Genomic DNA, 18,965 nt, shown 5'->3' with positions numbered 1-18,965 from the left:
TTGTATCCAAGTGATGAAAGGAGTTGCATATGAAAAATCCACTATTAATTTTCAACTACCTTAAAATACTAGATTTTTACTTGGAGCTATCCTAGTGCCACAAAAATTAGTCATGGGTTACTGATATCATAGATTACATTTAAAGATATTTTTATTTAATGAACTCTGCAACACTTATTGTATTTACATAATGCGGGGAGGAGGGGGTTCTAGAAGCTTTGCTGAAGAAGAAAGCCAGTTTGCTATGACACCAAATTCCAGATAACATGAAAGTGGGCCAAGAAATTCCTTTTGAATTGCTTTAGGATAAGGAGGAAGCTTTGGTACCTACAGCAGCTAATAGTCACTGAAGTTATCAGACCATTAACTGTTATTCCTGGGGGAATTCTGCACACCCACATCCGTCTTGCATATTGTATTTTCACGCACAAAAAAACATTTTGCCTAAGCAGTGCTGCAGTTCCGCCTTTTGCCCACCAGAGGCCGCTGTGGTACCAGAACAAGCAGCAGCATTCATGCCTCTGTTCTAGCATCACAGCTGTCTCTGGTGGGCAAAAGGTAGAACTGCATCAATTAGGCAAATGTTTATTATGCAGGAAAATAAAAGTTTCTATGCCCAGTGTTGCTGAATTCCCCCAGGAGTAGAGTCCTGCCCAGCCAGGTTAGGACAGGGCAGAGCATACAGAGCTGCAGGGGGGGGTCACAGACTGGGGTTCAGAATGGCTAGTGGGGGGGAACAGACGGGCATGGACTCAGGAGCTAGTGAGGTGACAGTGTTGAGCCTGGGGACAGAAACTGCAGAAACCCATGGGGATGAGGGCAGATGTGCCTGACTGAATAGGAGAGGCTTGGGGGTCACCTCTACCTTTTTAGAAACTCCAAAGCTTGCCAGCATGACTTCCCATCATCTTACCTGCCACAGTCTGTTAGACTATAGCCATTTTTCTAGGAAAATCTCTCTTTGTAGCCGAGATACTCAGTCCCCTTTGTCAGACAAATTTGTCACTGGGCCTCCCTCTCTCCCTGACCCTCCTTGCCACTGTTAAGACTGAGACATGGTGGGAGAGGGAGGGAGACTTGGAGGCGGTATCCTGACAAGTAGAGCTTGTAGATCTACCACAGAGAAGGGAAGATCTCCTCCATCTGGCAAACCTCTTGATTCACTAGGGGTGAGTCCCAAACTGATAGACCATGGCAAGTTTATTGAGAGAGTGTGCAGGCAATTCTTAGTATGTCTCCAGAAGGAGAAATCAGAGAGCCATGTGGGAGATCAGAACGCACATGGTCAGAGCAGTGGGTTTCCCTGCACCTCCCAGCCAGCCTACCCACCGGTTCCCAGCCCGGTATCCCAATGCCCACTTTATCTGCCCAGTTCCATAGTACCTCTTTCGTCCTACACCAAATCCACTGACCCATTCCACATAGAAAGTCTGTTCATGCTTACTTTGTTTTCTTGCAGGATTTTAATGTCAGTAAATCTGAATAAAAAAGTCCTCAGGTATGAATATTGCAGGGTAGGAAGAGGAGAAGCAGTTCTGGACACACAAGATGTTCTGTAGAACATGAAAGAGTTACAGTTATGTGCCAAGAGATGTCTTCCATGAACTCTCTGGGTGTGATGAAGTGGGACCGGTTTTAATGTTCCCTCTGAATACTGTGTGGGGGCCTCAGCTCTGGCCGACCCTCTGTCGCCTAGCAACTAATGGCCAGGCCCTTCCCCCTGCTAAAGGTGTTGGAGACAGAAAGATCAGGTGACCTCCTGGCCCGGGAAAGACACACAGCCCAGAGAGGAGGGGCTGGAGGGGGTTTGGTAGTTTTTGGAAGCTGGGTGGAAAACGGAGGGGAGCCCCGAGGAGGCTCGGGCCTCCCAGTGGGGCTGTAGCCTCCCTGGGGCCCCAGATGGACCTAACTAAGGGAGGTCTTGTCGTCTGTACTGGCAAGACCTGTTTTGGACCGTGTTCCTGTCATCTAAATAAACCTCTGTTTTACTGGCTGGCTGAGAGTCACGTCTGACTGCAAGGTGAGGGTGCAGGACCCTCTGGCTTCCCCAGGATCCCGACTGGGTGGACTCGCTGTGGGAAGCACACGGAGGGGCACATGCTGAATGCTACGTGTGAGCTTCCTGCCCTAAAGGTAGTCTGCTCCAAAGGAGAGGAGGCTCCCCAAAGTCCTGACTGGCTTTGTGGGGAGCAGTTCCAGAGCATCGCCCGGGGACTCCGTGACACTGGGGTATCTCCCATCCAAGCAATGGCCAGGCCTATTTTTATGCAATCTAGTAATATCGTAGCCCACTGTAATGTGACTGCAAGCTGGAGCCAGTTTTGTTTCTGAAGCCATTACAAAGAGACGCCCAGTAATAAAACCCACTTCTCTAATATAATGCTATAAAGCATTACCACTACTTTTCTCTCTCTCATATATATAAATAATGAATAAAATAAAAATAAGGGAGAGAGAGACATTAGACACCGATATTAATATAAAAATGTTCATAACCCACAACTGCAGCCGGAGAAACAAAACCTAGAACATCTGTGACAACCTGAACTATCAATCAGGTGCAACCTGCTTATCTTTGAAAATTCAGCAGGATCAGATCCAGACCAGTACAGTGTCTATTTTCAAATATCCAGCTGTTTTTCTTTCAGCTTATCTGTGAGTGTAGGCATTATCTCCATTTCACAGATGAGGAACTGGTCATTCCTATAAGTGCATTAACCACAGAATAAGCTTAATCAGTTTAATCTCTTATACCTTTTGATTTAAAGTGCTTTACACTATTACAAACGGGAAAAGGTTTTTGTAGTAGAAAGAGGTACTGAGCAGTACTCATCCTTGAATAAATGCTCTCTATGAACAGGGACATACAGAAGGAGGGGCAAGCAAGGGCATGACTTCTTCACCCCTCCTCCCCCAAAATCTCCATGTGTCCCTGCAGCCTGGGGGGACGAAGTAATAATTGGAGATATACCAATCTCCTAGAACTGGAAGGGACCTTGAAAGGTCATCGAGTCCAGCCCCCTGCCTTCACTAGCAGGACCAAGTACTAATTTTGCCCCAGATCCCTAGGTGGCCCCCTCAAGGATTGAACTCACAACCCTGGGTTTAGCAGGCCAATGCTCAAACCACTGAGCTATCTCTCAAGGCAGCTGCCTGAGCTCCTTCTCCCTTCCCCACTGCAGCTGCTGCTTCTCCTTCCCTGCTGCCTCCAACCCTGGCTTGCCTCAAAAGGTGGACTGCAAAGCAGGCAGCAGTGCTGGGACTCCAGCAGCAGGGAAGAAGCAGCAGCAGCTGCATGGGTGGGGAGAGGAGGAGCTCAGCCTGTAGCCAGCCGCCCTGCTGCTTCCTCCACCCCCAGGCTGCAGGGACACAGAGTGCTGCTGCCAGAAGGAGCAGCTTCCTCCTCACTGCTTGGCATCCCCATCAGAGGCGTCCTGCCAGAGGTGTCCAGAGAAATTTGGGGGGGAGGGGAAGAGAGAAGAGAAGAGCACACGAACCTTTCATTAGTGTGTGTTTAACTTGGCCTTCCAAAAGTGGTCAAATTTAAATTCCTGCACATGCCCCGTTTATGAATTAGCAGAGCTTGCTGCATGATAATCAAGAGATACAGGTTAGAAAGAATGTTGTTAGGTACAAATTTAAAGTCTACAGAAATTACTTGTCCATTTCTGGAAGTCTGCACCCAATGAAGTATACTATAGAGGTGGTGAGTACACCATGTTCAGATGTTCACATCTTCATTATTTCAGACCCAACTATTTCCAACATCATCCAGCACACATTCCTCATTTCAGGAATCTGAGCTTTAAACATGACATGTACAAACAGTATGAGTTACCTAAAGACAAAATAATGCATCTTAAAGATTGAGGCATACATTTTTCTTGCTGGCATGACTTGAGAGTTTGAATCTTCCCCCCCCCACTCCCCGAGCATTAAAAAAATTATTAAGTTAAAGGCTAGGAACCCCAAGGGAAAAGTGCACAGGAGTGATGAGAAGTTTTGGAATTGAAAGCCTCTTACAACTTAAACTATACAGTCTCGGAAGCTTACTCACCTTTTTCTTTCCTCTCTCCATTTAGCAATCTCCTCTGGAGTATCTAATTGTATTCTTTTAGCACCAGGAGCATGCATCTAGGGAGGACAAGTTTTCAGAAGCATTACAAAATGTGACTCAATTACACAAAATTCTGCAACTTTAAAAACCCAGACATTGATGAAGTTGGGTGTAGCATATAGAAAATGAGAAGACTAAAAATGATACATGGTAATTTTTGTTTCTATTATGTTGTCTTTTACATGCTTTTCATATTTAATATGGGATTGAGGGTCAGTTTTAAAGCTGAGACTGGACTTTGTCATTCTGCGGAAATATAAAAATGCGTAAAGACAGCCAGAGAAGAAGGTAATAATCAATTCTACAAATTTTCATGGACTCAATTTTTGAAGCAGTTTGGGGTACCTACATTCTTCCAGTGAATCTGAACCAACTTCTCATGTGCACTGAAACTGCAACCATCTTCTGCACACTGCAAAAGAAGAAGAAAAAAAAATACTCCAACACTATTTGAATGGAATTATACACACAAGAAGAATCAAGATGTAGCCCACTTATTTTTAACTACATTGCATACCGCAGCATATTAGATCACTTTCTTGAATAGTGAAACAAAACAACAACTGCCAACATAGTCTCAGTTACTCGCACAGAGCCCTGAAGATGTAAAAGGCTAAGTACTAGTACTACAGCATTAACAATTAAATTTAATAAAAAGACATTCAGTTACTAAGTGGCCTAAGAGTAATACATTATGTTCACATGTTTTACAATATTTATTCTCCACAGTACTCATTTATGATGACATCTTAGGATTCAGAATGCACTCAACAGTTTATAACAGTGCAGATCTTCCATCATTTCATGCAGGAACTGGAGCAGCTGGCATCCAAGAATTAGTCTGAGCCTCATCATAGAGGACTTGCCAAAACTGTACACACACTGTAGTCATCCCTGTTCTAGGGCAGGAGACCGTCAGCATTTCAGATTGGATGCAAACAGCACAAGCACATTGTCAACACCTCTTAGGTTCATGCTGTACTAGATACCTATAGGTGGCCAAAACAAGGCAAATCCCTCTAGCAGTGTCATCCCTGAAGACTTCAGTAATTCACGCAAAACTGTATGACTTTTCACATATCATGGATAATTTCAACTACTGATTACCAATTTTACATTTACCATTATGAATCAAAAACCTACATGACCAGCACACTTATAAGTACAGGCAGAACCTATGTACTCAGGGCCTCCATTTTCAATCGTAATCAAAAAAGAACACCCGCGACAACACAGTGACTCCTTGCACCATAGGTGCTGACTTTTGGTTTTGCCAGTGGGTGCCCCATCCTGGCCCCGCCCCCTTCTCCAAGGCCCCGCCCCCACTCCACCTCTTCCTGCCCCATCCCCCTAGACCCCCCTGAATGCCTCCTTCTTGCCAACCCCCTCCCCTAAATTCCTCCCGTTCACTCCTTTCTGCCCCTCCTGCCTTAAGGGCAAAGTGCGTGCGCTGGAGGGGTGCTCTGCCAGTTTTGAGGGAGGCTATTTTCAGCATATTTCTACACTTTCATTCTAGTTATTGAAAGTGTGTCTATCATTGGTATCTCCACTTCCTGATGTTTCCCAGTTCTTGCTCTCCACCTGTGTCCCTTTTCCCATCTCTCTCTCTCTGCTCCCCACCTCCCAGTAGCTCTGTTATTGCCTGCTCCCACCCACGCACTCAAAGCAGCTGTCTCCCCACAACCCCACCCTCTGCGGCCAGCCCAGAAATTTGCCCTCCCCGAGACAGAGAGAAATTTAATTCAACTGCCCAGCATAGAAATGGCCCATTCATTTATCCTGCTGTGTGGCTGCTGTGTCGCTTCAGCTCCTCCCAGTCCCCGGGGCTGCAGGCCACCCCTGCTTTGAAGCTCGCTCCTGACTCCCTCACACACTCTGCAACTTTTGTGGGAGAGGAGCCCCTGGTGGGACCATGGCCAAAGGCTGGGGGTGGAGGGAGAGTTGCTTCCTCCACCGGGCTGCAGCAGCCCAGCATCCTGAAGCAAGACGAGCTCAGATGTCCCAGGGTAAAGCAAGGCAGCGTCTCCTGACTTGAAGCTGATACAGGGGGGTGGTTGCAATGGAAGGGATTCCCTGGGAGCTGCAGGGGGAGGGGGGGAAATCAATCCTTCCTGACACAGGGAGGAGGGGATGCTGGAGGAGGGCAGAGATGAAGTTTATCTCTGGGAGGAAAAGCCCCTCCGGCAGGCTTGATCTGGGCGTGGGGGACAGCTTTGAGCTGGGCATTACTTTGCCAGGCATGAGAGCAGGCACAAGGGCAAACTTTTCTTAAAACAGCCATGGCCTTTGGTTTGTCCCCCTGCCCAGCACTAAGGGGTTCCGCAGCTGGTTTCTCCTGGCTGGAGGGAAGGGCACAGGTCCTGGGGGAGACACCAGGGTGGGCTAAGAATAGCTGGCTCGGTCCTCGAGAAACTCCCCAGCCCGTATTCCCCCCAGTAGCCCCTGGGGCCAGCCAAGAAGCTGGCTGCCCGTCTCCCCCCAGCCCCCTGCCGAGAGACTGCCCACCCCATCTCCCCCACCCCTCCACAGCTAGCCCAGAAGCTGCCATGCCCTGGCTGCTTGTCCCCCCAGCCCAGCTCCCTCCGCCTTGAAAATTAAAAGGACTCACATCTGCCTGCAGTGGGATGTGGGAACCCGCTGGGAGCTTCAGCAGCTGCAGGGGAAACAGCTGATAGGGCTGGGACTTCCCACCAAACAGCTGATTGGTTGCAGCCAGCCAAAGAGCTGATGAGGGCTGCTGCGCATGCTAAATAGCTGATTGGCAGTTGCCAACACCTGGTCTCCCCAGTGGGTGCTAAGCACCTACTAATTTTTTTCCCATGGGTGCTCCAGCCCCAGAGCACCCATAGAGTCAGCGCCTACGCCTTGCACTATTTGGAGTCAGTGAAGGAGATGACTCCAAAGAAAGTGCCACCTACCAACACCTCCTGTAGCACATGATTTTCCATTGGTGATCTCCCATTCAAGCACTGTCTGGGACCAAAACCTGCTTAGCTTATGAAATCACAGGCCAAATGTGGTATGACTGTAAATTGTAAAAATAAATATGCAGGAAAGTTTGTCTTATAAAGCAGTTTAAACTAACCTGTGTGTGCTGTGCAACATGTTCATCATATTTTTCTTGGTTTTTATAGCCACGATCACAAGTATCACAATAATGAGAGAAAACTGGTTCTTTTTTCCTTTTGTTCTGTTAAAAAGAGTGACACTGTTATCTTTACTTCTTCAAAGAATAAGTTACACTTTATTTTAAATAGAAACCAATATGCCAGAATATGTTTACATGAAGACATGAAAATTATTTTAGTTGGTGTTTCAATAGTCAAAACATTTGATACATAATCTAGACCTGGGGTCGGCAACCTTTCAGAAGTGCTGTGCTGAGTCTTCATTTATTCACTCTAATGTAAGGTTTTGCGTGCCGGTGATACATTTTAACGTTTTTAGAAGGTCTCTCTATAAGTCTGTAATCTAGAACTAAACTATTGTTGTATGTCAAGTAAATAAGGTTTTTTAAAATGTTTAAGAAGCTTCATTTAAAATTAAATTCAAATGCAGATCTTATCAATTTAGTGCAGTGGTTCCTAACCTGGGGTGCACGCAACCCCTAGGGGTGCGAGATGCCCTTCCTGGGGGTATGAGACATGCAAGATTTCATTAGCAGCTGGGAGTGGCTGCAGAGCGCTGGGCCCAGGCCAGGAGCAGAGTCCTGGGCTGGCTGTCAGTACCGGAGGCCCAGACCCCGGCTGGCAAGGGGCCAGCGGCCCAAACCCCAGACCATTAGCAGGCTGAGCATGAGGGCAGACAGAACCCCAGACTAGCAGCGGCTCATCTGCTGCCGGTCTGGGGTTCTGCCAGCTCCTGCCAGCCGGGTTCCCGGCTGCCGGCCCCACTCAGCCAGCTGCTGGCCGGGGGTTCCATTCACCAAGGCCAGCAGCGGGCTGAGCAGGGCTGGCGGCTGGGACCCCAGATGGTAAGGGACAGGCAGCCGGAACTCCAGACCGTCAGCAGGCTGAGCGGGGTGGTGGACAGAACCTCAGCCCGCCGCCGGTCTGAGCAGCTCAGCCTGCTGCCAGCCTGGGGTTCCGTCCACCGGCTCCTGCCAGCCAGGTTCCCGGCTGCTGGCCCCGCTCAGCCCGCTGCTGGCCGGGGGTTCCGTTCACCAAGGCAGGCAGTGGGCTGAGCTGGGCCGGTGGCCGGAACCCCGGCTGGCAGCAGCGTGCCAGTAAAAATCGGCTTGTGTGCCGCCTTTGGCACGCACGCCGCAGGTTGCTGACCCCTGCTCTAGACTGAAAAATTACTAAAAAAAAAAAAAAAAAATCTAATTATTGTGTTCCATATCTCGCCGTTTCAAATGTGCTCAGTTTACAAGTAACAACTTTTTACTAAGTGTCACCACTGCCAACATAACCAAAATGCCAACGTGGCTTCATCACCAGAAATAAAAGTTCTTGCAAGGTTAGTATGTCTCAACAATAAAATCATGTGTACAATGTACAATTTAAAGTAAGTTGATTAGAGCATCCCTCCCTTTCATGGATTCAGAACTTGCAGACTTGTTTCATCATGAAATGCTCTCATTTATAACATAATATTTAACACAGAGGTTGGCAAACTACGGCCCGCGGGCTAGACTGTCCTGCCCGGACCTTGAGCTCCCGGCCCAGGAGGCTAGCCCCTGGCCCCTCCCCTGCTGTCCCGCCTCCCCTGCAGCCTCAGCTCACTGTGCCACCAGTGCTCCGGGCGGTGGGGCTGCGAGCTCCTGCTGGGCAACACAGCCGTCAGTTCTGGTGCTCTGAGCGGCATGGTAAGGGGGCGGGGAGGTTGGATAAGGGGCAGGGGGTCCCGGAGGCAGTCAGGGGACAGGGGGCGGTTGGATAGGCGTGGAAGTCCTGGGGGGCCTGTCAGGGGGCAGGGGTGTGGATGGGGTCAAGGCAGTCAGGGGACAGGGAGCAGGGGAGTTGGATAGAGAGTGGGGTTCCAGGGGGGCGGTTAGAGGTGGGGGGTCCCGGGAAGGGGTGGTCAGGGGACAAGGAGCAGGGGGGGTTGGATGGGTCAGGGGTTCTGAGGGAGCAGCCAGCGGGTGGGAAGTGGAAGGGGGCCAGGCTGTTTGGGGAGGCACAGTCTTCCCTACCCAGCCCTCCATACAGTTTCGGAACTCCGATGTGGCCCTCAGGCTGAAAAGTTTGCCCACCCCTGGGTTAACATATGTTACAACATATGGTTATAATGTAATCCTAATTAGTGTGATAGGATTAAGACTACTATATCCCAGAAGTACAACTGAGTTACTGAACTCCACATAATAGCTATAATAAGTACCTTTTGCTTGAAGTTTGCTGGAGAATGTTTAAAAAATGCAGGTGTTGGTTCAGCTTGCCATTCTTGGGTGAAATGGCAATTTCCACCTTCAATAAAAAAAATTACAAGAAAAATGAAATTACGCATAGCTGTTACAATACTTTCTTCAATATTGTGTTTGAAAAAAAAAAGGCAGTGCATTAACCATATGCGTGTTGTAAAGGTCACTAGGACCTCTTCCATCCTTATCAAGGGGAGTGCTAATTACATAACCTTACAAAAAATCTTTTAAAGAAAAACACAAATATGGAAGTTTTTTGATCCATCTGATATTCCTTTCCTTATCTGTGTAATCACAATATTACACTACTTGTTATCTTATACTCCTTGGTGTCCTATACGTCATTGCTGAGACCTCTCAGGATCTCCCTCATTCTATCAATGCTTTTAAAAAACTGCCTGAAAATTAGTGCTACCACTTAAAAAAAATCGAAAATACTGATTTATTATTAATAGTGCAGAAAACACACAGATTTTTTGGTTTGTTTTTTCAATGACATCATTACCATGGGAAACCCCAAAAGGACACAGCCTCCTTGGAGATATATTATATCATCACCAAATCTTTGACAAATAAAGACAAAAACCTGGTTTTAAGTTTCACGGTTGGGAAACGGGAAAGAGCGTGGGAACTACCTCGTCCTTCTTTTAGTCATAAAAAGTAGCCAGCACCGGAGGAAAGCAACAACCACCTAACAGAGCCACAAGCCAGAGTGCACGTGAGAAGCAGGGCTGCGGCACCCAGGACCACTCCTCCTCACCCCCGCCGCCCCGAGATGCGGGTGGGGAGAAACCCTGCGCGCCCCGCAGGATGGATACGTGGGGAACGGGGCAAGAGCCCCCGGGGGGGGGTTACGTTGGGAGAACAGGCGGGGGGGGGGGGAATATCCGGCCCGGGGCAGAACCCTCCCTTTGGCCCCTGCGGGGTCTCCCCTACCTGGGTGCGGGGCTCCCGGCAGCTCCCCGTACGCCGGTGACGGCTGGTACCATGCGCCGGGCGGCGGCGGCGGCGCCCAGAAGCCGGGGTCCCAGGCGGGGGGCGGGCAGAACACAGGTGGCCTGAACATGGGAGGCGGCGGCGGCGGGTACCAGGCGAACGGATTCATGTCAGGCCCGAAAAGACCCCCCCGGCCACCCGCGCTGCCACTGCCAGCGGCGCTTGCTTCCACATGGGGGACATGGGCGGCCGCTGCATTATACGTCACTTCCGGCGCTACTGTAAACACCACGCCCCAGAGCCGGGGTGCGGAACCCCGCCGGCCACACTACCGCGTAACGTCATCGCACAGCGCCGGAAGGGCCCTGGGGACTGTCAGCCGCCTATGCGCCGGCAGGTTTGTCTGGGCCGCTAGGGTGGCTACGCCATACGCCGGCGGCGTTGCTGTGCTATGGCCCGAGAGCTGATGGGGCCGGCGCTGCCCCCGGGCTTTGCCTGCTGCGCCGAGGCGGACCCGGATGAGGACTTCAGCCAGGGTGAGGACGCGATAGAGGACAGGGTTTGGCCTGGGTGTGAGCAGCGCCGCGAGGCGGGGGCTCCTCGGTCGGGGGGCTCCAGTCCCGCCCCAGCCCGGGGCTGTGTGTAGCCCCGGCACCGCGCCCGCCGGAGCGTGCCCGGGCCGGCGGGACCCGTCCGCAGCCCCGCACAGGCTGGGCGGCACGGCCTGCGTTGCGGCGGTTTTCAGGGGATTTCCGGGGGGTCCGCACCTCCCTGCGACATGTTCTTGGGGTCCGCACATGAGGAAAGGTTGAAACCCAGCGCCGCGCTGCGGCGCGACCCCCCTCTCTTCCGCGCTGCGGCCCTGCTGTCGGTAAGGCCGAGACAAGCTGCGTGTTTCACAGCTGATTTTCGCTGTGCTCTAATTCAAGTGATTTTTTTTCTTTGTGACACTGAGGGCCTCAGCTGCACCTTGCTGCACCCCGTTTTCAGATGATTTCATATAGGTTATCAAAGGTAAACACACACAACCACTATATTTTCTTGTAGTTGTGTTCTAGTACCTAGGCTATTTTACATCAGGCTTTCTCAAACTTCATTGCACTGCAACCCCCTTCTGACAACAAAAATTACTATACGACCCCAGGAGGTGGGGACCGAGCTTGCCCGAGCCCAGATGCCCCGGGTGGGGGTGGAGAGCCAAAACCCAAGGGCTTCAACCTGAGCCCCATTGCCGAGGACTGAAGCTGTTGGGCTTGGGCTTTGGCCCCAGGCAGTCTAAGCCAGCCCTGGTGACTCCATTAAATTGGGGTTGTGACCCGCTTTGGGGTCCCGACCCACAGATTGAGAACTGCTGTTTTACATACATACAGCTATATATACATACACATAATTTCCTGTTTTCTCTCTTTGGGGGAGGTGTTGTTAATGCTACTGACTTTATGGGTTTGCTAGCATTTACTTGTCCTTTAACTGCATTTTGTCATCTGTGGTAGACAGCACATACCTCAGGTTTGGTTCATCTACAGTAGGTTGCTTTATCGTACTTCACTATTTGCTGTTGCATTTGTCTTAAGAAGGGACTATATTTTAAACTCATTTATTGGGGAGGATGCTTAAATTATGTCTTAGCCCATTCATTCTGTCCATGAGTATTCTTGCAACCATATTTGAGTACCCACATTACTCCTCTGAAAATCACATCCATGTGCTTTGCACTGCATAAAATCACCAAATATGAAATACAGCGTTTTATATGTCTGGATGCTGCTCATGCTGATCTACATTGTGCTAGTTGTTCTGAAGAAGCCTCTCGGCAAACAGTTAAGATGCTGGTATTTGCTATGTATTGTTGGAACGCCCTTGAGAAAGATCTAATGTGGCTCTGCAACAAATTCTGTAAAACATTGTCTGCAGCTCAGATAAATGGATTTAAGCTAAACCTCATTCAGTATTATGAGATGATTCTCTAGAGGAGTTTTAATATGATTACTTAACATGTGTAAAATGGTCTTAAAAGGTTGTTATATGGAGGCAGATGATGTTAACCACTTTTAAACAATATTACTTTATTCTTAGTTTCAAGGCCCATCTACATTTGTTGGTAATTTGTTTAGAAGCAGCTTCCAACAGTTTAAGGCAGGGGTCAGCAACCTTTCAGAAGTGGTGTGCCGAGTCTTCATTTATTCACTCTAATTTAAGGTTTCGTGTTCCAATATTACATGTTAACGTTTTTAGAAGGTCTCTTTCTATAAGTCTATAATATATAACTAAACTATTGTTGTATGTAAAGTAAATAAGGTTTTCAAAATGTTTAAGAAGCTTCATTTAAAATTAAATTAAAATGCTGAGTCCCCCAGACGGATGGCCAGGACCTGGGCAGTGCCACTGAAAATCAGTTGAAAATATGTTAAGGCCTAAACTTATTATTATGTCTGAAACAGGGATCAGAAACCTTTGGCACATGGCCCATCAGGGAAATCCGCTGATGGGCTGGGACGGTTTGTTTACTTGCAGTGTCCGCAGGTTTGGCTGATTTCAGCTCCCACTGGATGCGGTTTGCTGTTCCAGGCAAATGGGGGCTGTGGGAAGCGGCGGCCAGCACATCCCTCGGCCCATGCCAGTTCCCGCAGCTCCTATTAGCCCAGATCCAGAACGGCGAACTGTGACCAGTGGGAGCTACAGTCGGCCAAACCTGCAGACGCTGCAGGTAAACAAACCGTCCTGACCCATTATCGGATTTCCCTGATAGACTGCGTGCCAGAGGTTGTCGATCCCTGATCTAAAACATTTAAATAAATAAATACTGTGTATACTCATTCATAAGCCAAATTATTTTTAGTAAAAAAGGGAAGCCCCAGAGAAGGGGGTCGGCTGATGAACGGGTATAGAGAGGGAGAGGTGAGACACAGCTGCTCCTCCCAACAGAGGGAGCAAGGAGAGGCAGCACAGCCAGCAGAGCCAGAAGGGAAGAGGCGAGGCCAGAGTCTCTCTGCTTCTGGCCACGCTGCTCTCCCCCCAGCCTCCGAAGCAGCTGCAGCTCCGGGGCTGGCAGGCTGCAGCCGTGCCACTCGGCCCCGCCCCCCAGAGCGGGCTGCGGCCGCACCGCCTCGTATAGCAGCACAAACAGCAATCCTCCACTTTTGCAACTAGTTGCAGTTTCCGCCACACAAAAGCGAAGGTTACTGGGCATACTCAGTTCGGGTGAGCATCCTCAGTACGCCCGAAGTAGGGAATTGGGAGAGGGAGCTTTTTGTGTCGTCACACTGGCCTGCTGGAGCACGGTGTGGCCGTGCCACCCGGCCCAGTCCGCTGGAACCTGCTGCGGCCACGCCCCCCAGTCTGGTCCGCTGGAGCAGGCTGCGGCTGTGCTGCCCAGCCTGCTAGAGCAGCTCCAGCCAGGCCAGAGACATCCTACCCTGGCCCAACCCAGATAAGGTGGGAAGGGATGGGATGGGGAGAGTGTGGGGGTCCCTGGCTGGGATGGGGCCATGTGGGGGGTGGTCACAGAGGTTACTTCCCTGACCCCCAGCTCCTCCCCCCCCCCTCAAAAATTTCCCCACCAGTTGCTGTCCCGGCCCATCAGGGTAAGCAGCTGGCATGCTGGGACACTTCGTTTACTTAGGTTTACGTCCGTGCCTGCGGACGCTCGAGGTAAACAAACCATCTCAGCCCACCAGCGGCTTATCCTGATGGCCTGGGAGCCAAAGTTTGCTGACCCCTGAATTATAGGGTCGGCTTATGAATGAGTCATAAAATTTTTCCATTTTTACTTATCCATCTTGGGGCGGGGGGTTGTCGGCTTATAAACGACCCGGCTTATGATAAAGTACAGTAACTCCTCATTCTTAACGTTGTAGTTATGTTCCTGAAAAATGCAACTTTAAGTGAAACAATGTTAAACTAATCCAATTTTCCCATAAGATTTAACGTAAATGCAGGCGGTTAGGTTCCAAGGAAATGTTGGGGAGGCAGACAAAAGGCATTATATACTGTATATAATAACGCTTTTCTCCAGCTGGCTTTGAAGGGGAAAGTGCCACTTCTTTCCGGCCACTGGCTGCGCAGCTGCCCTGCTCCTCCTGAGTCCTCTGGCCCGTGCTCACAGGGCTGCATTCCAAAAGGGGCTTTAGAGCTGCAGGCCAGGGCCCCGGGGCCCCCTTAGCCCAGGGCCCTGCAGCCCCTAAAGCCCCTACATTCCGGGTGGCCCTGCCTGGTGGGGAGGCAGCATCCCCGCTTGCTCCCTCCCTCCCAGAAAATCCTATGCGCCGCCAAACAGCTGTTTGGCAGCGGGGGAAGTGCAGGGAGGAAGAGAGGGGGAGGAGGCAGAGAAGAGGAACTTGTGCAATGCTCCCTTGTAAAGTCAGCCAAACGACAGTAGAAGGGAGCATTGCACAACTTTAAATGAGTGTGTTCCCTAATGGAGCAGCGACATAACTTCGAAACAAAGTTAAGCGGGAGGATGTTAAGTGAGGAGTTACTGTATATACGGTATGCTTAATCCATGAGCCTCTATCAAAAACTTTTGAGTTAAAGGCTGTTTTTCTATATATGGAAAGTATCGGGGTGAGGGAGGGGCGAACGACACCCAACTTCTGAGGTTAAAATTTAATAATATGGCACAACAGATTATATACTGTACTATGGACTTATTTTGTTTAATAAAAATAAATTTGATATGCTGTTTTGTGTGTTTAATTAAATTCTAGTTAACCTTGTAATGCAGCAGGAAACAAATCATGAGCAAGTTAATTACCTAGTAAATAACCAATATATCATACAGTATTTTCTAACATACTAAAAATGTACAATTAATAAGAATCTGAAAATATTAAGCTACTGTATATAATATATATAATTATAGTATACCCGCCTAGGTAGCAAAAATTTTTTTACCAAATCTAGTGTAAAGGCTCTATTTAGTTGTAAATCAACATTTTAATTGTCACATCAGTCAATGTGAATTATCTTTTTTAGAAAATAACTGAAGTACAACTGGAAAAGTTGATTAAAATTGCTGATTTAAATCGAGACTTTCCACTTGGTGATTTAAATCATGATTTAATTGCATGATTTGAAGCACCTTGATTGAAATCAATCCATCCTGTTAAAAATAGTTCTCAAGCATAGGTTGGACCTAGTTTCATTCATTAGCATTAATATTTTCAACTATGTTAAAACTCAGTTATTATTAACACAGTTCTCCCGCAGATGTCACAAAACTACACAAAACTGGGCAGCCATGCTACATTTCATACAAATGATTTAAATAATTTGCAAATTTACAAATAATTAATACTTAAATAGAGTTCTGCTTCTGACCAACACACTCTTCCCTAAGCAGTGGTGAGAGTAGGACATGGAGCTGTATAAAACCTGGCAGCTGTACCTGGGGGAGAGGGAAGAAGGGGGTGCTGGAAAGTGTCTAGGATGGATTAAGATGTTGGGACAGGAAGCTGGTGCATGCTGAGATTACTGGGGTACGTGGAGAGATTGTGTGGAGGCTGCAGTTACTGGGACTTCTGTGGTGCGTGGGAGGATATTTGATGGAGGGAACTGGTGAAAGTTGCTAGGGGATCAGAATGTCTGCATTCCACACTTGCCACTGCTGCCACCTTCCAGCTGTTCCTTCCTGGGCCTTGCTCTTGTCTGACTGATACTTGATGGTTCTTTCCTTTTGACTTGATCTGAACAACTCTTCAAATATGTTGGTTTTTTTTTCTGGTTTGGTAGTTGAATTTATTTGTGAGCTTGTCCTTCACTTTTCCTCAGATATTTTCATTTCTAGACATCTTTTTTAGCATCTATCTTCTTTAGAGAAAATGACGTACAAAATTGTGCACTTTCAAGCTTGTAATTCCATCAGAAAAGGTTAATTTGATACCTTAAATCAGAAGAGTGAAGACAACCATTTATTACTGTCAACATTCATGAATAGGAATTGCTACTTCACATGCACATTTTGGTTATGTGTAATTTTCATAAGGCAGTAAGTCAGCAAATATTTAATAATCCTTTCTTTTGGCTTCATTATGCCTACTTATTCTTTTTGCATATAACATACACAAAACAACTACATTAAAAGGGCACTATTAAGGTTTCAGTGTCAAGCATTCAAAAGTTAGGAGATGCTAGAAGTAAGGTTCCTTTTATAGACACAAAGTTCATATCCCTACCAGATTTTAAGTCCCTGCTTCAAAGGATCTGTTAAAAGAAAAGATTGTTTTGCCCATGTTAAAAAATTCTGCCAATGTATTTTTCCTTAGCCCTGTTCTTAGAAAATGCTGAACCATTTTGGCTGTAATTCTCCAAATATTTCAACCCGAGACAGACACCAGGCATGGAAAACTTCAGCCCAAATGGTTAATATTTGGTAAAGTGTTAAGTCTCTGAAAGCAGGGTCTTATAATAGGAACTTTTGGGCAACCTTAATAATAAGTAGCATTAGCAGCCCCATTTATAATTGCCTGGCACATCTGTAGGATACTTTACTCATTTAGGTTCTGATCCTGCAAACATTTATACATAATTTAACTTTACATTTGTGTAATGCCGCTGAATTTAAGTTGGAAAAAGTTGAGAATGTGCATAGGCGTTTTCAGGGTCAGGGTCTTAAATATATATTTTTAAATAACTGATCAAAAATGGGCATACATTCAGTTACACTGATCAAACAAACCAAAATGGGTAACATATTGACAATAGTCAATATAATATATTGCTTATTAATCCTTGGCTGCTTTCCAAAATCACTTCTTATAACTTTTTTTTTGGGCGGGGAGAGACTCTGACAGGAACCACCAGAAATATCTGGCATTGAAGTGGATTCTTGGGTCTGTTGTCTTGGTTCATTTCCTTTCCATGCAAACAAGAAGCTGAAATGAGAGGCAGATCAGTGGTTGCTTTTTAAATTGTATGTTGTTCTTGTTTTGTGTTTTAGTTATGTGAAGAAATGATGAGTTGTGTAATGTCCCCATTAATCTTTCTCATTCTTGTCTAAGACTTGCCTAATAAAAGTCGAGCTTCTAGATGGATCTGGTTTATTTTGCATAATTTAAAAGGTCACAGCTCTTTAATTGTAGATGTAATTTTCTCTGAGCCTTCGTTTATATGACTTCATTGTACCTGATCCTTTTTTTGTTCTAGTTCTTTGGCTGTAGTAAAAGATCACTGTACCTCTTCCCAGCCAAATAAGTTTCCCTTCCTGTCTGCCTTAAAATCAGTGTTTGAAATTTCAAAAGGCCCTGTGGAGTTTATGCCTCAGAATGCACTGTGAAATTATAAAAAGCCCAGTAGTGTCAGAGCCATTCAACCCTGTGATATCAATTATTCATTTAAGCCGTAATTCAACAAAGCACTTAAAACACATGCTTAAATCAATCTTTATTCAGCAAATCATGAATGCTTGTTCTTATGTGCTCGGCTGTGTCAGGGCCTTTGTTAACTCTTGTGTAGAGTCAGGACTGTTTGAATAAAGTTAAATCCAGCGAAATACATGTTTTGATGATACCAAAAGTGGTAATGTTCTTTTAAAGTGTTTAATAAAATATCCACACTAAATCTTGATGTTTAGTTGCAGGTCCAGTATTGCCTCCTGGCTACAAAAAAAGCTCAGAAATGCATGACAGTGATGAAGGCTCCAAGTCTCCTCCTCTGCTCAGAGAAGCAAATAGAGATTCTGAAGAGGAGCAAGACACTGATCCAGTACCCAAGTCAGTCTGTTTGTGTGTCATTCATGTATTTACACTAGTAAAATAAGCAGAAATTGGACCACTTCATACAATGAGTTGACTGAATTAGCCCAGATGCAGAATCGGAAAGGGGCTATATTATGCAACTAAAGAAAGCAAATGCCACACCAAGATAAAGTCTGCTAACGTGTCCTCATCCGTTCCAGGGTGATAGTGGCTGCCTAAGCTGTGTGTCTCCTTAGATTGTGACTGGCTTGTTCAGTGCAATCTAAATTGTTCATTTCATTTTAATTTTGTATCTAGGTTGACATGTCACTTAACTTTTAGATTGTACTTTTAATTTGTGTGTATACACAACAGATGTGGATGATAGGCACTTTATTAGAAATCTGAAAACTTAATATTGCATGAATTCTGTTTCCAAAGTACAGCAAGTTTTCCTGCAGAAAGTAATAAGCAGCTTGTTAGTATAACTATATTAAAGTTGCTGTGATGGGCCTGTTCATGGAAGTGTATTTTGGTAAATTATATCTTTGCTAGCAATAAGCAATGGATCTATAGTAGACTTTGGGTGGACTGTGAATTTTGAAATTAGTGTTTCCTAATATAAATGTATATTAAGAAGCATATTGGAGGTAGAATGAAATTGAGGTTAAAAAAAAGAAAAAGGCCAAAATTTTCAAACCTGAACTTAGACTCCTATATCCATATTTAGGAACTTAAATAGAAGTGGCTCAATTTTCAGAAGTTCTAAGCACCCACAAATCTTATTGACATTAATAGCTAGAAGTGCTTAGGATCTTTGAAAATTAAGCCACTTCTAACTTTAGGCATAAAGTCTTGAGGAATGTGGCCTTTGACT

At 46.8% G+C, this 18,965-nt stretch overlaps 2 protein-coding genes and 1 non-coding gene across 14 annotated transcripts in view; 1 reads left to right on the top strand and 2 right to left on the bottom strand.

Moving 5' to 3' along the window:
* NUFIP1 (nuclear FMR1 interacting protein 1) overlaps nt 1-10,682 on the bottom strand; it is a 29,884-nt gene extending 19,202 nt beyond the window's left edge. For all 3 annotated transcript variants that reach the window (XM_039539098.1, XM_039539107.1, XM_039539117.1), the window contains exons 1-5: nt 10,416-10,682; nt 9,440-9,525; nt 7,203-7,307; nt 4,467-4,529; nt 4,058-4,134 (exon numbers count right to left, since the gene is read on the bottom strand). In XM_039539098.1, coding sequence (XP_039395032.1) covers nt 4,058-4,134; nt 4,467-4,529; nt 7,203-7,307; nt 9,440-9,525; nt 10,416-10,584 — 500 coding nt within the window. In that variant the 5' untranslated portion in view covers nt 10,585-10,682. The remainder of the gene's footprint in view (nt 1-4,057; nt 4,135-4,466; nt 4,530-7,202; nt 7,308-9,439; nt 9,526-10,415) is intronic.
* On the bottom strand, nt 9,600-9,705 carry LOC120396153. Its single transcript, XR_005593019.1, has one exon. It is a non-coding gene; the product is annotated as a U6atac minor spliceosomal RNA (small nuclear RNA).
* A 41-nt stretch (nt 10,683-10,723) lies between the features above and the next one.
* The window catches only part of GPALPP1 (GPALPP motifs containing 1), a 31,036-nt gene continuing 22,794 nt past the window's right edge, over nt 10,724-18,965 (top strand). The window contains exons 1-2 of one of the 10 annotated variants that reach the window (XM_039539127.1): nt 10,724-10,951; nt 17,986-18,124. In XM_039539127.1, coding sequence (XP_039395061.1) covers nt 10,867-10,951; nt 17,986-18,124 — 224 coding nt within the window. In that variant the 5' untranslated portion in view covers nt 10,724-10,866. The other 9 variants (XM_039539123.1, XM_039539130.1, XM_039539126.1 and 6 more) reach the window with 9 other exon arrangements.

This window comes from Mauremys reevesii, linkage group 1, assembly GCF_016161935.1.
Source record: "Mauremys reevesii isolate NIE-2019 linkage group 1, ASM1616193v1, whole genome shotgun sequence".
Classification (NCBI taxonomy): domain Eukaryota; kingdom Metazoa; phylum Chordata; order Testudines; family Geoemydidae; genus Mauremys; species Mauremys reevesii.
The sequence above is the reverse complement of the archived record's forward strand: the minus strand, read 5'-3'. Positions and strand labels throughout refer to the sequence as shown.